The sequence below is a fragment of the Oncorhynchus mykiss genome, chromosome 3 (assembly GCF_057628025.1).
Source record: "Oncorhynchus mykiss isolate SJ-2025 chromosome 3, ASM5762802v1, whole genome shotgun sequence".
NCBI lineage: Eukaryota > Metazoa > Chordata > Actinopteri > Salmoniformes > Salmonidae > Oncorhynchus > Oncorhynchus mykiss.
In genome coordinates this window covers 27727087-27744813 of record NC_143024.1, presented here as the reverse complement: position 1 = coordinate 27744813, position 17727 = coordinate 27727087, and the positions used below count along the sequence as shown (strand labels likewise).

The window sequence follows — 17727 nt, the reverse complement described above, 5'->3', positions numbered from 1 at the left end:
CCCTAATACTCACCTCAGATGGGGAATTAACTGTTGCTGTAGAAAATAGCATTTAGATGTGTGTGAAACTAAGAGAGAGAGGTTGTGTGTGTGTGTATGTTTGTGTCATTTTTAGGTTGTACTGTATGATTGTCCTCTCTGGGACTTTGGCTGGTGTTGAAACTGTGGTGTGTGTGTGTGACGTGTGTGTGACGTGTGTGTGTGTCTATGTGTGTACAGCTCTGTACTATTCAGATGTGTTCCTGTGTGTGACTATGGGGTATGAGTCACAGTTGGTATTGAGTCTTTAGATTCCAGGTTTATCAAAAATGTTAACTGTGTTAGAACCGAGGCACCCTGCAAGGTATTCCTTTAGAAGTTTCTGGTTATTGTCCAGAAACCACACCTGTCTTTGAAATGCAGGGTACACATTCTGAGTGAAGCTGAAATGTGCTGTTCTGAATGTGGAATTGATTGAATTTGAGTTATAGTCTGAGCCTTGGCACCATTCTCCCAATTTACAGGGTACCACATCTGTACAGGTTTCTTGTAGTGTACTGTGACTCTTGTTCTTTACTTGGCCGAATAGGGTTGGGGTAAATGCCATTTCAATTTAGTCAATTCAGGAAGTAAATTCCAATTTCAATTAATTATACACATCTTTGTGACTTCTGTCACAAGGACACATACATGTACATACTGTATACTGGGGCTTGTATACTGTGGAGGAGTTGTCCAGGAAGGAATGATGTGACCAGTACTACACTGTAGAATAGATCTGTAGATACTGGGTTGGAAGCTACTTATTCGCTCCCAAAGATCTTAATCTCTCTCTCTCAATGTCTTCTATCTATGTCAGGGGAATCATTGACATTTCCAGCTGTGTGAGTGGTTCACATAGCTCTGGTGCTGAGGAGAGGCTGACATTTGTGGGTCTGGGAGTGCTTGACAACGGCTAAGATGCACTGACATTTGGGAAAGTGTCCAGCAGAGTACTCAACGCTGTTCTATCTTTCTATCAACCAAAAAAAGAAAAGAGATGGAAGAGTACATCATTTTCCATGTTAACATCATATTAATCTAACATCTACCATGTATCATCGTATTTTTAAGAAAGACAAAGAAAGGAGAGAGAGTGAGAGAGAGAGAGAGAGAGAGAGAGAGTGAGAGAGAGAGAGAGAGAGAGAGAGAGATAGAGAGAGAGAGAGAGAGAGAGAGAGAGAGAGAGAGAGAGAGAGAGAGAGAGAGAGAGAGAGAGAGAGAGAGAGAGAGAGAGAGAGAGAGAGAATGAGAGAGAGAGAGAGAGAGAGAGAGAGAGAGAGAGAGAGAGAGAATGAGAGAGAGAGAGAAGAGAGAGAGAGAGAGAGAGAGAGAGAGAGAGAGAGTGAGAGAGAGAGAGAGAGGAGAGAGAGAGAGAGAGAGAGAGAGAGAGAGAGAGAGAGAATGAGAGAGAGAGAGAGAGAGAGAGAGAGAGAGAGAGAGAGAGAGAGAGAGAGAGAGAGAGAGAGAGAGAAGAGAGAGCGGGAGACAATTAGAACGAGAGAGAATGTGGAGGGAACAGGGCTTAGGGAGATACATACAGTAGAGGAGGAGAGAAATAGAGTTAGGGAGACAGACAAAGGTTTGAGTAAAGGATAGACCTTGTACCATAAATGCCACTGTTCTGTTGTCAGTCTCTGGTGGCTTTCAGTCAGTCAGTGCAACATCTTCAATTCTCTACCTCAGGCAGAAAGGCAGACAGAAAGACAGGCAGGCAGGCAGGCAGGCAGACAGGCAGACATATCCCCATAGTACACACAGTACACAACTGTGCTGCTGTTGATCTTGAAAAGGAACAAATTGTTCTGAACACACAGAACAGAGAAAATAACAGAAAAACAGCATTTCAGATTTTTAGGGCACAGTCGTTGTACAGGCATTTTAAAATGCCAGCAGTCCCTCTCCTCGTGATATTATTGTTCCCTCTTCTTCTGTAAGGATATATTTCTTAAATGTATAGTTTTACAACAAGATCTACATTTATGCCTGAATATAATAAAATGTTTCCTTTGCAGTGTAACTACCCCAGGTGTGAGACAGTTCAGTTCCACAGACCTCCCTCCCTCCCTCCCTCCCTCCCTCCCTCCCTCCCTCCCTCCCTCCCTCCCTCCCTCCCTCCCTCCCTCCCTTCCTCTCCTCTCCTCTCCTCTCCGCTCCTCTCCTCTCCTCCCCCTCCCTCCCTCCCTCCCTCCCTCCCTCTGTCTGTTACACCCCAGCTGTGATAAAGATGGAACATGCTCTGGGAGCGCGTCATGCTACACTTCTCGTTCTGCTGCACTGCTATTCTGACACTGACCGCCATCAAACTGTCAACATCGGAGAGAGACGGAAAGGAGGTGTGTGTGTGTGAGTGTGGTTATAGAGGTCTACCTTATTTTTACGCATAAATCATTTTCACTCCACCAAAACAAGCAACGAGCAGAAGCTGGATTTCCTATTAATTTCCCCTCTGTGTTTTTTCTCTGAGAGGAAATTGAGATAGATGATGTTTCATCTTTACTCTGGTTGGCCTGTCATGACCAGTCTGAGAGGAGCGAGGCATTAGGCGTTTCCTGGTTTGTGTGTGTGTGTGCAGTTGCGTGTGAGGATTAGACCGGATCTCTATTCAAGTCACTGAGAGGGATCAGGCTGAAAGACACATTGGCACAGCAACTCACTGACAAGAGGAGGTTAGAGGAAAGGACAGAGACCATCTTGACGTTTAACGTTCTCCTCTTGGTAAACCAGTAATGGTAATCAGATCCAGGTGTTTCTCTGCCCTTTTACTTCTTATACCCTTTCAACTCAGCAGGATGAGTATGTTGGCAATTTGCAATGCAGTCGTTTACTGTTAGAAGCCACGACTGTGACACTGTGGGTAGTTCTGCACATTTGCCAGAACACTTTTTGTTATCATTCATGAGCACATTTGCTAAGCTGTAAAAAGTCCAGTGTTGCATTTTGTGATAACATCAACGTGAGTCAGAAACACAACGTACACACACACACACACACATATTTGAATTCCCCCTGTCTCTGTCATTATGTATCTTTGAACTATGTGTGTTGTGCTGAGCTTTAAAGCCTGTAGTCTTGTTGAGTCCCTGAGCTCAATGTGTGCAGGGCCCCACAGCCCAGTGTGTGCGGGGCCCCACAGCCCAATGTGTGCGGGGCCCCACAGCCCAGAAGCAGCTAGCGTTGGGCGGCTACAGTCGCTATTTTAGCAAACCAAACATTATTAATGCGACCAATTGACTGGATTACTGAGCACATTCATCAAAGATAGCCTCTCCGGCTCTCCGCTCCTCTCTGCAGCCCGACAAGAACACACATGCTTGCCAAGATAGCAGCAAGTGCAGCAATTGATTTCAGACCAGCACAAGGTATTAAAAAATAAAACAGACTACTTTAAAATGGAGTGTGTAGTTTATTTTCACGAGTTCAACCAAACGAAGGGAAAATAAATTCTGATTAAAACTAATGTACTGATGGTGATGTATTCATTCTATCCTCAACTGGACAAAGCTGAGCTTTAATAGGAAAAAGTGATAAACAAACAAGCGTTGGTACAGAAGAGTATCAAAACTCTGAAATTCTATGGCACCCTATCCCCTATCTAGTATACTACTTTTTATCAGAGACCTATGTAAATAGGGTGTTGGTATAGGGATTAGTGTGCCCTGTCAGACTCATTTAGTGAGGGTGATTGAGGCTAAGTCTATTCTAGGCATTCAGTGAGACTCAGGCAATCAAGTCTAGACTTATTTCGTATCACAATGCTAATGCACTCATTGTTATAGAAACTTTTTGTTTGTGTCAATTCAACATTCTGGTCACCCTAAACTTGCACAATAAGCACTATCTATCTTATCCCTCTACGCAGCCTGTGTCATAATTATATTTGGCTGCAGGCACACTCAGCGGGGTTCTCAGAAAACCGTAAACATCCAGTTTTCAGGGCTCCAGTATCTTCAACCTAGCTTGCCTTTCCCCTGAAAACCTGATGTGGGGACCCGTCTCAGGGGTTTATTTTACACTGTATTCCCAGTCATGTGAAATCCATAGATTAGGGCCTAATGAATGTATTTCAATTGATTTATTTCCTTATATAAAATGTAACTCCGTAAAATCTTTGAATTGTTGAGTGTTGCGTTTATATTTCTGTTCAGTAAACTGTATATTGACATTCCAAAGTAGTATCAGTTTGGCCCAAAGATATGATTGACTTAGTCTACAGGAGTTGATGCTGATGCATCTCTTCTAAAGGAAACAAACAAGGTGCAGACCAGAGGAGACTGGTGGGAGGAGCAATAGGAGGACAGGCTCATTGTAATGGCTGGAATGGAATTAATGGAACAGAGTCAAAAGGTGTTTTTACATGCTTGATGTGTTTGATACCGTTCCATTTAATCCATTCCAGCCATTACAATGAGCGTGTCATCCTATAGCTCCGCCTAAAAGCCTCCAGACTCCACTGGTGCAGACTGATTCTGAAGTAAGAATTCTGAAATAAATGTCCTCACCTCATTTTCAGCAAACTTAACATATGTAAATATTTGTATGAAAATAACAAGATTCAACAATTGAGACATAAACTGAACAAGTTCCACAGACCTCTGACTAACAGAAATAGAATAATGTGTCCCTGAACAAAGGGGAGGTCATAATCAAAAGTAACCGTCTGTATCTGATGTGGCCACCAGCTGCATTAAGTACTGCAGTGCATCTCCTCCTCATGGACTGCACCAGATTTGCCAGTTCTTGCTGTGAGATGTTACCCCACTCTTCCACCAAGGCACCTGAAAGTTCCCGGACATTTCTGGGGAGAATGGCCCTAGCCCTCACCCTCCGATCCAACAGGTCCCAAACGTGCTCAATTGGATTGAGATCCGGGCACTGACATTCCTGTCTTGCAGGAAATCACTCACAGAACGAGTAGCATGGCTGGTGGCATTGTCATGCTGGAGGGTCATATCAGGATGAGCCTGCAGGAAGGGTACCACATGAGAGAGGAGAATGTCTTCCCTGTAACACACAGCGTTGAGATTGCCTGCAATGACAACAAGCTCAGTCCGATGATGCTGTGACACACTGCCCCAGACCATAATGGACCCTCCACCTCCAAATCGATCCCGCTCATATTGCTGCAAGAGAATGATGAATTATCCTTTGTCCACATGTCTGTCAGTATGCTGCCTTATGATGTGGCCAAACATGCTTACTGAGATTTAAATGAGGCTATACACTCCCTTCTTGGCACAGAAAGATGTGGATGATGTGATGACATTGATCGCGGCGCTGGTATCCTTGTTGGATTAATAATTCAGGGATGCTGAAGACCCCATTGATCATTAATTAGGGATGTTAGTAGTGATGGGTTTTGATGGATGTATGGGCTGAGGAAGACCCAGTAGTCTGATCACAGAACACATGTCACCAGCTGAAAGGGAAAGGGCATTCTCCAGTGCCCACACTGATCCATTCTCCAGTGTCTAGACCAGGGGCCGTATGTACAGTGCCTTGCGAAAGTATTTGGCCCCCTTGAACTTTGCGACCTTTTGCAACATTTCAGGCTTCAAACATAAAGATATAAAACTGTCTTTTTTTGTGAAGAATCAACAACAAGTGGGACACAATCATGAAGTGGAACGACATTTATTGGATATTTCAAACTTTTTTAACAAATCAAAAACTGAACAATTGGGTGTGCAAAATTATTCAGCCCCCTTAAGTTAATACTTTGTAGCGCCACCTTTTGCTGGGATTACAGCTGTAAATCGCTTGGGGTATGTCTCTATCAGTTTTGCACATCGAGAGACTGACATTTTTTCCCATTCCTCCTTGCAAAACAGCTCGAGCTCAGTGAGGTTGGATGGAGAGCATTTGTGAACAGCAGTTTTCAGTTCTTTCCACAGATTCTCGATTGGATTCAGGTCTGGACTTTGACTTGGCCATTCTAACACCTGGATATGTTTATTTTTGAACCATTCCATTGTAGATTTTGCTTTATGTTTTGGATCATTGTCTTGTTGGAAGACAAATCTCCGTCCCAGTCTCAGGTCTTTTGCAGACTCCATCAGGTTTTCTTCCAGAATGGTCCTGTATTTGGCTCCATCCATCTTCCCATCAATTTTAACCATCTTCCCAGTCCCTGCTGAAGAAAAGCAGGCCCAAACCATGATGCTGCCACCACCATGTTTGACAGTGGGGATGGTGTGTTCAGGGTGATGAGCTGTGTTGCTTTTATGCCAAACATAACGTTTTGCATTGTTGCCAAAAAGTTCAATTTTGGTTTCATCTGACCAGAGCACCTTCTTCCACATGTTTGGTGTGTCTCCCAGGTGGCTTGTGGCAAACTTTAAACGACACATTTTATGGATATCTTTAAGAAATGGCTTTCTTCTTGCCACTCTTCCATAAAGGCCAGATTTGTGCAATATACGACTGATTGTTGTCCTATGGACAGAGTCTCCCACCTCAGCTGTAGATCTCTGCAGTTCATCCAGAGTGATCATGCGCCTCTTGGCTGCATCTCTGATCAGTCTTCTCCTTGTATGAGCTGAAAGTTTAGAAGGACGGCCAGGTCTTGGTAGATTTGCAGTGGTCTGATACTCCTTCCATTTCAATATTAATCGCTTGCACAGTGCTCCTTGGGATGTTTAAAGCTTGGGAAATCTTTTTGTATCCAAATCCGGCTTTAAACTTCTTCACAACAGTATCTCGAACCTGCCTGGTGTGTTCCTTGTTCTTCATGATGCTCTCTGCGCTTTTAACGGACCTCTGAGACTATCACAGTGCAGGTGCATTTATACGGAGACTTGATTACACACAGGTGGATTGTATTTATCATCATTAGTCATTTAGGTCAACATTGGATCATTCAGAGATCCTCACTGAACTTCTGGAGAGAGTTTGCTGCACTGAAAGTAAAGGGGCTGAATAATTTTGCACGCCCAATTTTTCAGTTTTTGATTTGTTATTAAAAAAGTTTGAAATATCCAATAAATGTTGTTCCACTTCATGATTGTGTCCCACTTGTTGTTGATTCTTCACAAAAAAATACAGTTTTATTTCTTTATGTTTGAAGCCTGAAATGTGGCAAAAGGTCGCAAAGTTCAAGGGGGCCGAATACTTTCGCAAGGCACTGTATCAAGTGTCTCAGAGTAGGAGTGCTGATCTAGGATCAGGTCACCCCAGACATGTATTTTATTTATTGTGATCTAGCCTAAACTGCCTAAACTGATCTTGAATAAGCACTCTTAGATACTTGGTACATACTTGGCTCCAGAGTTATCATAGGTACACTACCGGTCAAAAGCTTTAGAACACCTGCTCAAGGATTTTTCTTAATTTTTACACTTTTCTACATTGTAGAATAATAGTTAAGACATAAAAACTATGAAATAACACACATGGAATCATGTAGTAACCAAAAAAGTGTTAAACAAATCAAAATATATTTTATATTTGAGATTCTTCAAATAGCCACCCTTAGCCTTGATGACAGCTTTGCAAACTCTTGGCATTCTCTCAACCAGCTTCACCTGGAATGCTTTTCCAACAGTCTCGAAGGAGTTCCTACATATGCTGAGATCTTGTTGGCTGCTATTCCTTCGCTCTGTGGTACGACTCATCCCAAATAATCTCAATTTGGTTGAGGTCAGGGGATGGTGGAGGCCAGGTCATTTGATGCAGCACTCCACTGTCCTTCTTGGTAAAATAGCCCTTACACAGCCTGGAGGTGTGTTGGGTCATTGTCCTGTTGAAAAACAAATGATAGTCCCACTAAGCCAAAACCAGATGGGATTCCGTATCGCTGCAGAATGCTGGTTAATGCTACACTACCGGTCAAAAGCTTTAGAACACCTGCTCAAGGATTTTTCTTAATTTTTACACTTTTCTACATTGTAGAATAATAGTTAAGACATAAAAACTATGAAATAACACACATGGAATCATGTAGTAACCAAAAAAGTGTTAAACAAATCAAAATATATTTTATATTTGAGATTCTTCAAATAGCCACCCTTAGCCTTGATGACAGCTTTGCAAACTCTTGGCATTCTCTCAACCAGCTTCACCTGGAATGCTTTTCCAACAGTCTCGAAGGAGTTCCTACATATGCTGAGATCTTGTTGGCTGCTATTCCTTCGCTCTGTGGTACGACTCATCCCAAATCATCTCAATTTGGTTGAGGTCAGGGGATGGTGGAGGCCAGGTCATTTGATGCAGCACTCCACTGTCCTTCTTGGTAAAATAGCCCTTACACAGCCTGGAGGTGTGTTGGGTCATTGTCCTGTTGAAAAACAAATGATAGTCCCACTAAGCCAAAACCAGATGGGATTCCGTATCGCTGCAGAATGCTGGTTAATGCTAGTCATGCTAGTTAAGTGTGCTTTGAATTCAAAAATAATCACAGACAGTGTCACCAGCAAAGCACCCCCACACCCTAACACCTCCTCCTCCATGCTTTCACGGTTGAAACAACACATATGGAGAATATTCGTTCAGTCACACGCGTCTCACAAAGACACGGCGGTTGAGAACAAAAATCTCACTTTTGGGACTGGACATGAAGAAACTTTCCAAGTTCATGAAATGATCCATATTGACTGACCTTCATGTCTTAAAGTAATGATGGACTGTCGTTTCTCTTTGCCTGTTTTAGCTGTTCTTGCCATAATATGGACTTGGTCTTTTACCAAATAGGGCTATCTTCTGTATACCACCCCTACCTTGTCACAACACAACTGATTGCCTCAAATGCATTAAGAAGGAAAGAAATTCCACAAATGAACTTTTAACAAGGCACATCTGTTAATTGAAATGAGTAGGTGTTCTAAAACCTTTGACCGGTAGTGAAGGTCTACGATAGCATAGTGCCAACAGCAGCAGGATACAGCTTTCATTTGTGGCGACTCAAACCGTGGTACATGTTTTTTGTGACAAACTATAGCTTGAGGTTTTGTTTTGGGATCTGTTCTGGTACAGAGCTGAAGAGGATCTGTTTGGCTAGGTCGGGCGACACGGCTCTGTAAACTCTCTATGATTGGTCGGAGTAGTCATGTTGTGGTGAGTGCTCTGCTGTGGTCAGTTTGTGTCTGTTAATGTAATTTCCCCAGATTGATGAAGTGTTGATTGATGTGATTCTCTCCTGACTTATTGCTGCTCTGGGATCTGTGCTGAACGTGCACCGGGGTTCAATACCTAGACACACACACACACACACACACACACACACACACACACACACACACACACACACACACACACACACACACACACACACACACACCAGCCTCAGATAATCTCCCATATCCCCTCAACCTCCCACTCTATGCTTGTGTCCCTGTCTCCAACGGTGTCTCAAAGCCCATGACCCTTTATGACTTCTGGCTTGTGTGTTTTGGGGATCAACATTATGGTGATTTTGCGCTTATTTCCTCTTCGTCAGGTATTATGAGAGCTGTCACCTCTGTGGTGGATATCAGATCTCTGCTGTAAGCTCTGTGGATCTATGGGCTTATAGTATCGAATCAAAGAATCTTACAAGCCACCAGTCAGCAGGGGGGACTAACTACTCCCTGGGTGGAACTCAATATGTCACTGTTATTATCTGGATGTCAAAATTCAATGAAAGCCCTCTAAAGATACACTACATGATTTTTGTGTGTGAAAATGGGGCAGCCTTTTTTCTTTTTTTTTACATAGGCCTTACTTAATGTTAGCCCCACCTGTTCTCCTAACTACCCCTTCACTGCTAACCACAGCCTCTTACATTCATCCCCACAATCTCATTTAGACTTGCTTCCTCATTGTCATATTCACACTACACATAGACCTGTACCTATGCATACACTCATTCTCCCTTGTAATCGTTTTATACTATTAATATTTAACGTCATTGCGTTAACCTTTCACCCACCTATACCATACCTATACCACTTCATTCAATTCATCAGTACTGTATGTATGGTACTCATACATTGACCTTCAGTTCAATCTGCTTTCTACATTGCTCACATTTTTCATGTGAATGCATACTTATCGTAACCTGTAGTACAAAGGAGTTACACATTACACATTCATATTCATCACCTACTCCCTCTGTCACGTCTTCGCATTAATCTGTCCAGTCTGATTCATCTTCTTCTTTCACATTCACATGGTCGGTCAGTCGTTTAGTCATTCACTCACTACCTCTTCTCTCCTCTTTCTTTCAATTGAGCCACAGAGACATTCTCTTCTCAGCAAGAAACGGTACTTCTCTCATGTGAACGGACCGATTCCGAAAGCTCAGGCTTCCAATTATAGTACATCCCGATTAACTGATGCTTATTAATTCCCTCCAACTCATTATGGCATGCAAAGTAGAGCTCTCCCACGAGAAGAATACTAATAAGAGAGAGGAGAGGAACTTTTCCTGACTCGTGTCTTGTTGCTGCTTCTGCAAGTGTCCTGGTCCTCTGTTTAGTTGCTGCTTCTGCAAGTGTCCTGGTCCGCTGTTTAGTTGCTGCTTCTGCAAGTGTCCTGGTCCTCTGTTTAGTTGCTGCTTCTGCAAGTGTCCCGGTCCTCTGTTTAGTTGCTGCTTCTGCAAGTGTCCCGGTCCTCTGTTTAGTTGCTGCTTCTGCAAGTGTCCCGGTCCTCTGTTTAGTTGCTGCTTCTACAAGTGTCCTGGTCCTCTGTTTAGTTGCTGCTTCTTCAAGGTGCTTGGTCCTCTGTTTAGTTGCTGCTTCTACAAGTGTCCCGGTCCTCTGTTGTGTTGCTGCTTCTACAAGTGTCCTGGTCCTCTGTTTAGTTGCTGCTTCTGCAAGTGTCCTGGTCCTCTGTTTAGTTGCTGCTTCTGCAAGTGTCCCGGTCCTCTGTTGTGTTGCTGCTTCTACAAGTGACCTGGTCCTCTGTTTAGTTGCTGCTTCTACAAGTGTCCTGGTCCTCTGTTTAGTTGCTGCTTCTGCAAGTGTCCTGGTCCTCTGTTTAGTTGCTGCTTCTACAAGTGGCCTGGTGCTCTGTTTAGTTGCTGCTTCTACAAGTGTCCTGGTCCTCGGTTTAGTTGCTGCTTCTGCAAGTGGCCTGGTCCTCTGTTTAGTTGCTGCTTTTGGAGTTTTACAGTAGGAGGAAATAAACCATAGAATCTACTGACAGCTTCCTCTGACAGACAGACAGACCGACAGACCGACAGACTGTGAGCCAACGGGGCAGGCCAGGGGGCTAACCCAAACAAAACACTTCAATCTCCCGCCTCTGTGCTCCAGTGCTCCCCAAGGGCTTGATTGATTGATCCGCCGGCCAATCAGGGCACATTGATCTAAGAGTTCCACCCCCTCCCCTCACAAGCCTCTCCGGCAGCCATTCATCTGTTGGCTGTCAGATGAATTCACTGGAGGGCCGTTGGCTATGCAGCCAGCACTTTTAAACACACTTTCCACTCCAGTCTTTCTGAAGAGAGTGCATCACTCTACAGTACATTACAGGAGTTTCTCTTACAGTAGTACATCCCCCTGGATCACATTCCTGTTGGAAACTGTCCAAGCCTTAACGTGTCTGAAAGCTTTCGCTTCAGTCATGTGTCAGTGTTAAAAGTACCCCCATAGCCTGAGGAAACAAGTATCCCCAGCTGATGTGATGTGCAAAATATCTGACTCATTTTATTGTCAATAGTAAGGTCTCGATGGACTTGATGGAATTATATTTTCAATATCTTTTCTATATCTTGTGAATTGTATTTGATTAACCTTTCTATTTAAATTAGGAACTTATATAATTATGAGTAAAGGACAGAACAGGATAATCACACACAAGTGTAAATGTAATGAGTCAAGAACAATCCTCTCAACATTAAATGTGATTTCATCAACCACTTTGTTCAGTTACTGTACTAACTAACTGTCTCTTGTCTCTGTTGGTTTTCAGGAGGAATATTTGAGTCCATTGAGTCGGGGCCGTCAGGTGCTGAGGAACTAGCCTTTAAATTTGCTTTAAATACAATCAACAGGAACAGAACCCTACTGCCAAACACAACGCTAACATACGACATCCAACGGATAAACATCTACGACAGCTTCGAAGCCTCCAGAAAAGGTCAAGGATTATGAATACAATTCAGAAAGCTGCATTCACACCCAGATTCATGACTGGTGCTGGTCTCCTGGAACAATATTCAATATTCAAGTGTTAAAATATACAAATACGTTTGCTTGCGATTTGTGTGACTCTCCTATCTTATTTAGCGTTGTTAGTGCGTTCCCACCCACCCAGGGAATGTGGGCTCATGCGTAGTTCATTGGTTGGATTGGGACAATTATAATCAGTCGCAGAAAGAGGATGGTCGCATCCCAAATGGCAACCTATTCCCTTTAGGCTTTATAGTGCACTACTTTTGATTAGGGCCCATCGAGCTGCCCCATAGGAATCTGGTCAAAAGTAGTGCCCTATATAGGAATAGGTTGCTATTTGGAATGCATCCGTTGTCTGTGCAGATGAAACATAAACCAAGACAATTGATTGGTTTCTGCTAAGGACTCAGCAGTAATACTAATTCACAGAGTTGGTTGTCTCCCTGGAGACAGGTTTATAAACTGCTATAATCTATAGTTTTACTGGTTGCATTAGGCCTGACATCTCAAAGGTTGAATCTAAATCGGCACCCTTTTCCGAATAAAGTGCACTACTTTTGTCCAGCGTCCATAGGGCAACCCCATAAGGGTATGTTCAAAAGTAGAACACAATGGGGAAAAGGGTGCTTTTCATACGCATCCAAAGGGTCTTATCGATTACTGGCCATTATATCCTTTTTTCTGTGATTGGAGCGTTTTCTCCTTTCATCAAATTAAGTCATTTGAATGCAGAATGCTGTTGTTACAAAGTGTTGCCAATCGTTTCATATATTATGCAGGCCTACTGTGTATAGATCTTGCTCATACATTTTACACGGTCACTGGCTTCCTTCCAAATATGCTTCATGATGGTCATTCAAAACCATATAGGAACGGACAGCTTGCCATAGTGGAGTGGGAAGTCCATGACTTCAGGAACTAACAGTAGCATGTCATATAATACTGAATAAACCACTGAATAAAGGACTAACTGAACGTTGTCTCCTCCCCCAGCCTGCGACCAACTATCTCTGGGGGTGGCGGCCATCTTCGGGCCCTCCCACAGCTCGTCGGCCAATGCGGTCCAGTCCATCTGTAACGCGCTTGGCGTGCCCCACATCCAGACCAAATGGAAGCACCAGGTGTCTGACAACAGGGACTCTTTCTACGTCAGCCTCTACCCAGACTTCTCCTCTCTCAGCCGAGCCATTCTGGACCTGGTTCACTTCTTCAAGTGGAAGACGGTCACCGTTGTCTATGATGACAGCACAGGTAAGACCCCTGGCCACTTACAGTACCTCACACCTTCATGATCAATGACGACAATACAGCAAGGCTCACACCCTGTCTGTCCACCCACTGTGCCTAGAAAGCATAGAAATAGAATGAATAGAACGGGCTTGGAACCACCTCATTGCAGTTCTGTGCCTCATACCTTCACAGTCACAGTGGTCTATGACCACAGAACAGGTTCAGTCACAGTTGTCTATGACCAAAGAACAGGCTCAGTCACTGATCACTTATTGTACTGTACTTCCACCTTCCATCACCCCTACTTTTTCTCACAGTGATTCCAACAGCTTAGTGAGTTACTGTAGACAGACCATGGTACTGGCCTGGCAGCATAAGGGCTGTGGGTTCGGTACTCGGATGGGCCACATATACTAAATATATGTCCGTCGTTGTCAACAGTTCTGTTCTGCTAAATTACCATATCATAAATTACCATATCAAAAAACCCTTCACCTGTAATATAGACTATGATTATAGTCCTGTACAGTAGAGTAGCCCTGTAGCCCTACCCCCCCTTTCGTCCCCAGATGGCCAGTGTTCCAGTGTTATAACAGCAGGCAGAAAACGTCTCAGCGGGCAGGGTACATGTGCCATATGCCAGGGGTCGGGAGGGAGCCAGCCTCAGGACAGGATGTCTGTGTGTGTGTGCGTCCGTGTGTGTATCCAGGCTCAGGACAGGATGTCTGTGTGTGTGTGTGTGTGTGTGTGTGTGTATCCAGGCTCAGGACAACACTGCCAGGTCTTCACATGCTCTCAGAAACACACTGGGGCTCCATTGGCCAGTATTTTATTACGTAAACCATTTTGCTTTCAATTTAATTCAGTTTAAATCTATTTCCCAAAAAACTACAACCAACCAAGCAAAACAAAATAGAAACCAGAGAAGTGTCCAAAACAACTTTTTGGGCAAATGAAAGTTTACAGGTTTCAATATGTTCATCCTGTACCTAATACTTCATATTTTAGATATTGAGAAAGGCATTGCATTGAAATGAATATGCAATATCTAAATCTGGCTTCTCTACAGCCTCTGCATGATGAATCAACGCTTAGAGACACACAGTCCATCTCAGTATGGAGTTCACAATGCATGCAGACCTATCATCTAATCATGGTAACTTTTCTTCTAGTGATAGGTAGGCCTACATTTGCTCCAGCATAGTCTATGCTACAGTAATATAAAGACTGAATGCGTGTCTAAATTACCCATGTCCACTGGCTTTCGGGGTCACCTTGGTTTTAAATTGTAAAAGTTATTACTTTAATAATTGCAGCTGCAGAGTTTTAAAACAGCCTATCACTCGAATATCATTGCTTTATATCAGTGAACGTGCGAGCACTCTCGCAGACTTTCTCTCCATCAACTCTATCCAAAATAGATAATCCTGTTCTAGATTGATATATTGCCCTATATATAGATGTCCTAGCCTTTCAGATAATATATTCAATGCAGTATTAGCCTTATATTTATTTTATTAATTAATGATGGATTATGCATAATACACTTCTAATTTATAGCCTCTGTCTCTTGCGCAATACACAAACACTTGTTCTCCGCTGGCATCTCTCCTTAAAAACGCTCCTTAGCTCTTAGAGTCCCATGCAAGACAAGCTAGACTATAATAGCTTGTTAGACATCATTTTTCTTAGCATTTTTTATAACAATAGACTATTTAAAGAGGGACGTACACTCTTTTTTGCTGAATGTTGAATGCAGCAGCCAATCGAACTCATGGGTAGTTTGAAAGAAGAGAGAAAACACGATGGTAGGCTATAGCATTTATTTATTCAGACCCATAACCATTCAATCTTCGTGAAGAGAAGTGAAAGCCTTCTGCATCTAAGCCTTCTGCATTATTCAAGGATGTCTTCAGAAGGATGAAGATAAGGACAACAAAACATATTTCATTTAGCTGTTGAAAGCGAGGCAGGAATGAATCAACAAGAGAGAGAAAGAGTTGGTAGACTAATAACCTTAGGGGAAATATTATGAAAGGTAAATATGTGTCAGTCCAGTAATTATACAAAAAGGCCCTATTATATTTCAAAATGTAAATCTAATTCGCTAGACTATACTTGTAACTTTGTAGTAGGCTGCATATGATGCTCCATAATGTATGTTCTCTTCTGCTTTATCATGGTTTGAACGATGTGTGTAATTCCAGTCCATATGTTACAGTATAATATAATACAGTAATACAGTCCACACTGAAAAAGGTTAGCCTACTGGAGCTAGTTTCATTTATTTACACAATAGAGCGTATAGCTAGCTACATTTATGTGGGCTTTTATGTTTTTCTGTCGTCCATAACCTGCAGTAGACTGTATCATATATGTATGTATTGGATAATGGCACCGTATTTTGGGATTTTTTGATCTTGTATGTATGGCTTATAAAATGTATGTAATATATGTCTCATCAGGCTCAGGTAGCATCAGGCTCAGGTAGCATCAGGCTCAGGTAGCATCAGGCTTGAAGTTTCATGCCGATCAATGCTCTAATCGAATCCAGACATATTTCTATGCTTTAGGATGCTTTTGAAGGACACTTCTGGTTTTGGCGGGAAATACCGGGTTACCAGGGAGAAAAGTGATTCCTTTTTGGAATGGAACATTTGTAAAATAACGGGGAAATATTCAACCCTACTGTGTCTGTGCGTGTGTATTTGTGTGTAGGCTTGGCCCCGATTTGTGCTCTCTGTCACCTGGAGCTGCATGGTAAATGGTCCAGGAACACAAGGAAAGCACAAAGGACAATGCCCAAGGACTTGTCAGCCTTTCCCCCTCTGAGGGGCCAAAATGTATCTCTCTGTTACAGTTTCCAGAGGACTGACTATTAAATGTGTGAATAATATTATAGTGTCCATGACTCTGACACCCTGGTGGTCAGGTTACACTGTAAACTTGGTGTCGTTTGATTGGTCAATGTGGATGGCTATGAGTTGAAAGAGTTACACCTTCAGATGTTATCAATGGAACGAAATGCCTTTGTTCTCTCTCGTATCCTGTATCCCGTCCATGGAGGAAGGTTGTATGATCAATTCTCATTTCCTAGGCTTCTAGGCCTCTGGCCTAATAGGCTTCTCTTTGTTCATGCTTTGTCTTCTAAGTAAACCTTAGGATCTATATGCCTAGAAATATGCTTTGTTAACATCAGTATTGCCTTGTAGCTTAAGCTTTCTTCCTTGTATGTGAATCCATTCATTGTACAATGTTAATTCAATATCTGCCTTTGATATAGAGAAATCTCAGGCTAGTTCTTGTTAGTCAAAGTCAACTTATTGCCTAATGCTTGCTTCTATAATTGAATTATCTTTATGGAGTCAGATATACATTTGAATAGGCTAATTGAATAGTCTTATTACAAGTTGCATGTGAGGTATATATGATACTATTATTACCCCACGACATGTGCAGGTTCCCTACAGCCCTTATTCAGTAGGGCTCAGTGTGAGATAAGCATCGTTGGGGAAACATTGATTCTGGCTGATCCCTAACACCCTGTTAATGAAGGTGTTAGGGGATGTAGCAGGTTGACACGGGGTGAGCCAATAGATAGTGAATAAATGCATGTGCTCATTGAGCCAAAGGCTGAAGATATCAGGATGAGAAGGAAGGAGACCTGCATGGGATGTTTGGAATGATTCAGGTAATACAATCAAATCAAATCATACTTCATTTGTCACATGCACCAAATACAACAAGTGTAGACCTTGAAATGCTTACTTACAAGCCCTTAACCAACAATGTAGTTCAAGAAGAGTTAAGGAAATATTTACCAAATAAACTAAAGTAAAATAAAATAAAAAGTAACACAATAACATAACAACAACGAGGCCATATACAGGGGGTACTGGTACCGAGTCAGTGTGCGGGGGTACAGGTTATAGGTAATTTGTACATATAGGTAGGGGTGAAGTGACTATGCATAGATAATAAACAGTGAGTAGCAGCAGTGTACAAAACGAACGTGTGTGTGTGTGTGAGGGGGGCACCACCTATTATATAGGTCCTGGATGGCAGGAAGCTTGGCCCCAGTGATGTACTGGACCGTACTGACTACCCTCTGTAGCGCCTTACAGTCAGATGCCGAGCAGTTTACATACCAGGCGGTGATGCAACCGGTCAGGATACTCTCAATGGTGCAGCTGTAGAACATTTTGAGGATCTGGGGACCCATGCCAAATCTTTTCAGTCTCGTGCCATCTTCACGACTGTCTTGGTGTGTTTGGACCATGATAGTTCGTTGGTGATGTGGACACCAAGGCACTTGAGACTCTCGACCAGCTCCACTACAGCCCCGTCTGTGTTAATGAGGGTCTGATTGGCCCGCCTTTTCCTGTAG

At 42.9% G+C, this 17727-nt stretch overlaps 1 protein-coding gene across 2 annotated transcripts in view; it reads left to right on the top strand.

The window, feature by feature from the left end:
• The window catches only part of LOC110512031 (glutamate receptor ionotropic, kainate 2), a 229455-nt gene that overhangs the window by 65759 nt on the left and 145969 nt on the right, over positions 1-17727 (top strand). For both annotated transcript variants that reach the window (XM_036970551.2, XM_036970556.2), the window contains exons 3-4: positions 11908-12075; positions 13104-13361. In XM_036970551.2, the coding sequence (XP_036826446.1) occupies positions 11908-12075; positions 13104-13361 (426 nt within the window). The remainder of the gene's footprint in view (positions 1-11907; positions 12076-13103; positions 13362-17727) is intronic.